General features: G+C 32.8%; 1 protein-coding gene across 1 annotated transcript in view; it reads left to right on the forward strand.

Annotated features, from left to right (window-relative positions):
* Positions 1–2,284, forward strand: part of TRIM23 (tripartite motif containing 23) — a 43,958-nt gene extending 41,674 nt beyond the window's left edge. The window contains exon 11 of the mRNA XM_032279543.1: positions 462–2,284. Coding sequence (XP_032135434.1) covers positions 462–641 — 180 coding nt within the window. The 3' untranslated portion in view covers positions 642–2,284. The remainder of the gene's footprint in view (positions 1–461) is intronic.
* Positions 2,285–5,194: the final 2,910 nt, after the last annotated feature.

A 5,194-nucleotide genomic window follows, 5' to 3' on the forward strand; every position in this document is an offset into this window, starting at 1 on the left:
TACTAAAAATACAAAAACATTAGCTGGGCATGATGGTGCGTGCCTGTAATCCCAGCTACCTGGGAGGTCGAGGCAGGAGAATTGCTTGAACCAGGAGGCAGAGGTTGCAGTGAGCCATGATCGTGCCACTGCACTCCAGCTTGGGTGACAGAGCGAGACTCCATCTCAAAAAATAAAAAAAATTACTTAGGCAATATGTTTCCATTTAAGCTGCAAAGCCTTTATTGATTTCATTGTTAGGTTACCCTTACAAACTGTATACACACACACATATAAATTAGTTTAACCAAACTGTTTTTTTTTCCTATTCCTGTTAATCTCAGAATAATTACTGAAAGAGTCTAGGTTTTTTGTTTAGGCTTCTGTTAGAATGCTGTCAACAAATTTCTCTATAAATAATGATAATTAGAAAAATGGTAATTTGGATGGACTGATCAAAAATATGTGTATATATCTTTTAGGATGTTGCTGGAGCACTGTCAGTAGAAGAAATCACTGAACTACTCAGTCTTCATAAATTATGCTGTGGCCGTAGCTGGTATATTCAGGGCTGTGATGCTCGAAGTGGTATGGGACTGTATGAAGGGTTGGACTGGCTCTCACGGCAACTTGTGGCTGCTGGAGTATTGGATGTTGCTTGATTTTAAATGCAGCAGTTGTTTAAAGTTTTGTGGTTAATAGTAACTTTGCACATATGTTGAAAGATATATATATATATATATATATATAGATATGTATATACACATATATATATATATATATACATATACACATATATATATTCCCATACATATATACATATACATATATCTATAAAGGAATCTTGGATTGGGAATTCAGTACATTATTGCTTTAAAACATTGTGGCAAATTAAATTTCTAATTGAGCAGATTAGATTGAATTAAATAGAAATTTGTTGAACATACATTCTTTTTAAAAGTATATTTGTTATTTAAGTTTTTCAGATTTTATGTGACCAATATACTGGGAAAGAGGTAGTCACAGAGAAAGGGTAAGTGAAGGTTTATTCTTTCAGTGAAAAAGAATAGCCAGTTGAGTGCCTAATAAGACCTCTCTGTAAAGCAAGTTAAGTATAGCCTCTTCTTTAATCTGCCTTTTCACTGAAGGTTGGCAGTATTTAGTAGTAGAAATGGCAGTTGCTTAATGAAATAGAATCCAAACTACATCTTTGGATAATAGGATTACTTTACATTTATGTTCAGAGTTAACAGAACACCTTTAATGCTAAGAACTATAAGGTATATAAAATTAATATTTTATATAGTGTTTTATTAAAACTTTTTCCTAAAGCATTTTGTATAAAACAGTGAGACAGAATTAAATATTACCTAATTAGGCTTATCAGATTAGAAATAGTAATAAAACTGTGAAAGTAGTTGGATCTTCATTTATGAAAGACCCATTTCCAGGACTGATGCTAGGCTTATGTACAATTTCCTAGGTTAGAGCTCTAAATTGGTCCTTCTATTTTTCAATATATTTAAAGTAATATCTCTAATATAATATTGTATCCTTTGTGGGAATGACTATAGGTAAAATGTAGTAAGTTACACAGAACTAGGGGCGGCTTTATGTAAAAGCTAGTGATCTAAATAGAAAACGAACATTTCCTTAAGAGTTGTTTGTACAGTGGGGAATGCTTATTACTTCAAACTATCTCCCAAAATAAGTGCATTTATTTTGACAGTAAAACGTAAGGCTCTTCATGACAAGGCCTTGAAAAGTCCACATAAGAGGAAAAATGTCTAAAGGAAAAATATTCCAAAAGTTTACATTAATTATTCAGTGTTGTGAGTAAATAAAATTTTGTGCTCTTTATGGTTTTTCATTTTTAAAGGATACACTCTTATTATGGAAGCACGATTTATTTAAATAGGTACATTGAGACTTTTTTTTTTTAAATTTTCTGATACTTTAGGAAGAAGTTAAATCTTATCAGTTTAATTGTTATAAGGACAGCGATGTCTCATAACAAGGTGTGACTTTTAGGTAGCACTGTTTTTGTTCAGTCTTTTTAAATCCATTTTTATTTGTTTAAAAACATTAAAACTTTTAGAAAAAAAAGCATTAAGAAAAAGCCTATCAGTGATATGGGCAATGTGTAAATAAGTAAATATAATATTTCATCCTTTATTTTTCAGGTAAATGGTCATGCTGTTACAAGTATAGTTTGTGTGCATAAATAATATTTCTGAATTAAATTATTTAATATTTGACTGATTTCAATAACTGAAAAATAAAAAACGTGTTGCATTGCTTGTGAGAACTTGAGCTGTTTTCTCTACTAGTTAATTGAAGAAAAAATGTGTAACACTAAGATGAACTTGCTTCCCTTGTTATTTCATCAATTTTGCTAAACTTTGTAATGTACATTCTTAGCATATAACTGAACACATCTTAAAAATTGTGCTTACACCTGATTATAATGTATATATTTAATGGTAGATGTTTGTGATTCTTTTTTAAAGAAATACTTTTCTCAAGCTCCCATTACTATTTGTGGTTGTATTCTTTCACTAATCATTAGTTAAGATTGTGCTAATCTCCCCTGGGAAACTAAGACAGCTATTTTAAACACAGTATATTAGAATTTTCCTAGCATCTCTGAATTTCTGTATTGTCTAAATATTACTGTATGATTATATAAAGCAGGTATGTCAAGTGTATAGCCCTGGTATATAATTCAGGAATGCTTTATAACCATCAGAAGCCATTATCTGCACTACATATATGATCAGTATAGACAGCAATAAAATGTTAAGATCATTTTTAAGAAGTCCCATCATTATTCTTAAAAGTCTTTCTTGAACCATCTATCTAGTATTATTGCCAGTAGTAACCAATTTAAGAAGTCATTATTTGTGCTGTAGTTAAGAGAGAAAATAAAACAAAATAGGTAGAGATTGACATGCCCTTCAAATTTGAGTTCATTTGATAAAGCAAAATTTTAGAAATAACATTTTGAATTTGCAACATAGGCCACATTTGCTGATGAGAACAGATACTATACTTGGTCTTAACTATACCTGATATTAGCCAAACGGCTGAGAAGTGATGTGCGGGCCACATTTAAATAATATAACCATAGTGTTTTGAAGGAGGAGCTACAGTTTTGCGTTGAACAAAGTGAAACTGTTATTGCCATTTAAATTTTAAATGTAAACTTGTTTCATAAGAAAACATAGCATTTTAAATGACCATTGTAGAAAATGGCTTGCAAAACTTAGCTGAAGCTCATGAACTAATATTGCTAAGAGAAGGACTTTTTATGTAACATTGGGATACTTTTAAATTGGCAAAGTGGTAACAGGGAAGACAGATGTATTCTTCCTAAAAGAATAAAGAATGAAAAGGACTAATGATGAATAAGAATGAAATTGTATCCTGATTTTATTTTTTTTTTGAGACAGCCTCGCTCTGTCTGGAGTGCAGTGGTGCGATCTCAGCTCACTGCAACCTCTGCTTCCCAGGTTCAAGCAATTCTCTGCCTCAGCCTCCTAAGTAGCTTGGGTTTACAGGTACCCACCACGACACCCAGCCAAGTTTTGTAGTTTTCATAGAGATGGGGTCTCACCATCTTGGCCAGCATGGTCTGGAACTCCTGACCTCATGATCCACCTGCCTTGGCCTCCCAACGATTACAGGCATGAGCTACCATGGCTGGCCAAAACATGCTTTTAAAAAGACATGGACAATGTATGTTCTTAGGTCTGCCAATCAGGTTAAGTTTTTGACATTAATGGAAAAATTCATTAGTCAAATATGGTTTCACTCAAAGCAAAATAATTGTATTTGTTGGGAAATGAGGCATCATCACAACTTGGTGGCAATATTACCAAAAATTTAGATTGTTACGAATGAATAAAGATAGGTAGGTAAGTCTAAACAACTAAAATTAGAAACAATAAATGTCACATGGAAAAGTCATTTTCATGTCCAACTTTAAGTTCTACTTTTAAAAAAGAGCATACATTATTAGTAGCACAATCTAGCATAATCTCCTATCTCACAAGTTTGTAGTAAAGGAAAGAATCCTGCTGATCAATAGAAGGAAAAGTGTAAGCCGATTTAAAACTTAAGAATATAAATTCCCTAAACAGGCCTTTCAGCATGTTCTTCCTATAAGTTTCTGAAAGAATCTTTCTGGAAATGAAGCAGTGGGTCTTTTTTGTTTTTTTGAGACAGCGTCTTGCTGTTGCCAGGCTGGAGTGCACTAGCATGATCTTGGCTCACTGCAACCTCTGCCTTTCAGGTTCAAGTGATTCTCCTGCCTCAGCCTCCCAAATGCTGGGTCTACAGGCACTTGCCACCATGCCCAGCTAATTTTTGTATTTTTAGTACACACAGGGTTTTACCATGTTGGCCAGGATGGTCTCATATCTCTTGACCTTGTGATCTGATCTGCCTGCCTCAGCCTCCCAAAGTGCTGGGATTACAGATGTCAACACTCCCAGCCACAGTGAGTCTTAATAGTTATGAAGTAAGTTACAAGGGCGAGAGAAAAAATCAGTATAAGAATTTGCACTCATCTTGTTTTACTGCTCCAATTTCTACTAATCTCTATTATTAGATACCAAAATTTTTACGTATATTTCTTAATGGTATATTTACTAAAGATATAACTTGAGGACAGAAACAATTGTTTACCTATGTTAGAAAAATAATCTGAAACAGTAAATGAACCTGCATATAAAACCAAGGATTCAGATATCCACTTATTCTGATAGTTTATTTGAAAGAATATTTCATAATTATTAAGGAATATAAAACTTTGACTAAAGTGACTTCCTGTTTATTGAGGCTTACTAAACCCCACATATATTTTTTTCTATACATACATATCTGTGCTAAAGTTTAATTTATAAATTAGGAATAGTAAGAGATTAACAACAATAAAATAGAACAACTATAGCAGTATTCTGTACTTAAAGTCATGTGAATGTGATCTTGCTGTCTGACAATACTGCATTGTACTCACCTAGTTTTGGATTGTGGTCGACAGTAGAAAGAAAACCATGGGAAGAGGGGGTGGGGGAGATTACTATAATTATTTAATACTTAATTTAGGCTCATTACAAATTACCTTTAATGAGTGTTTGCCTGAATTTAGTCTATTTCAATTTATCACCTCCCAGGATTAGAAATATTGCAAGAAAAATCAAAGGTAATTAAA

Source organism: Sapajus apella, unplaced genomic scaffold (genome assembly GCF_009761245.1).
Source record: "Sapajus apella isolate SASKATOON/1434 unplaced genomic scaffold, GSC_monkey_1.0 scaffold1, whole genome shotgun sequence".
NCBI lineage: Eukaryota > Metazoa > Chordata > Mammalia > Primates > Cebidae > Sapajus > Sapajus apella.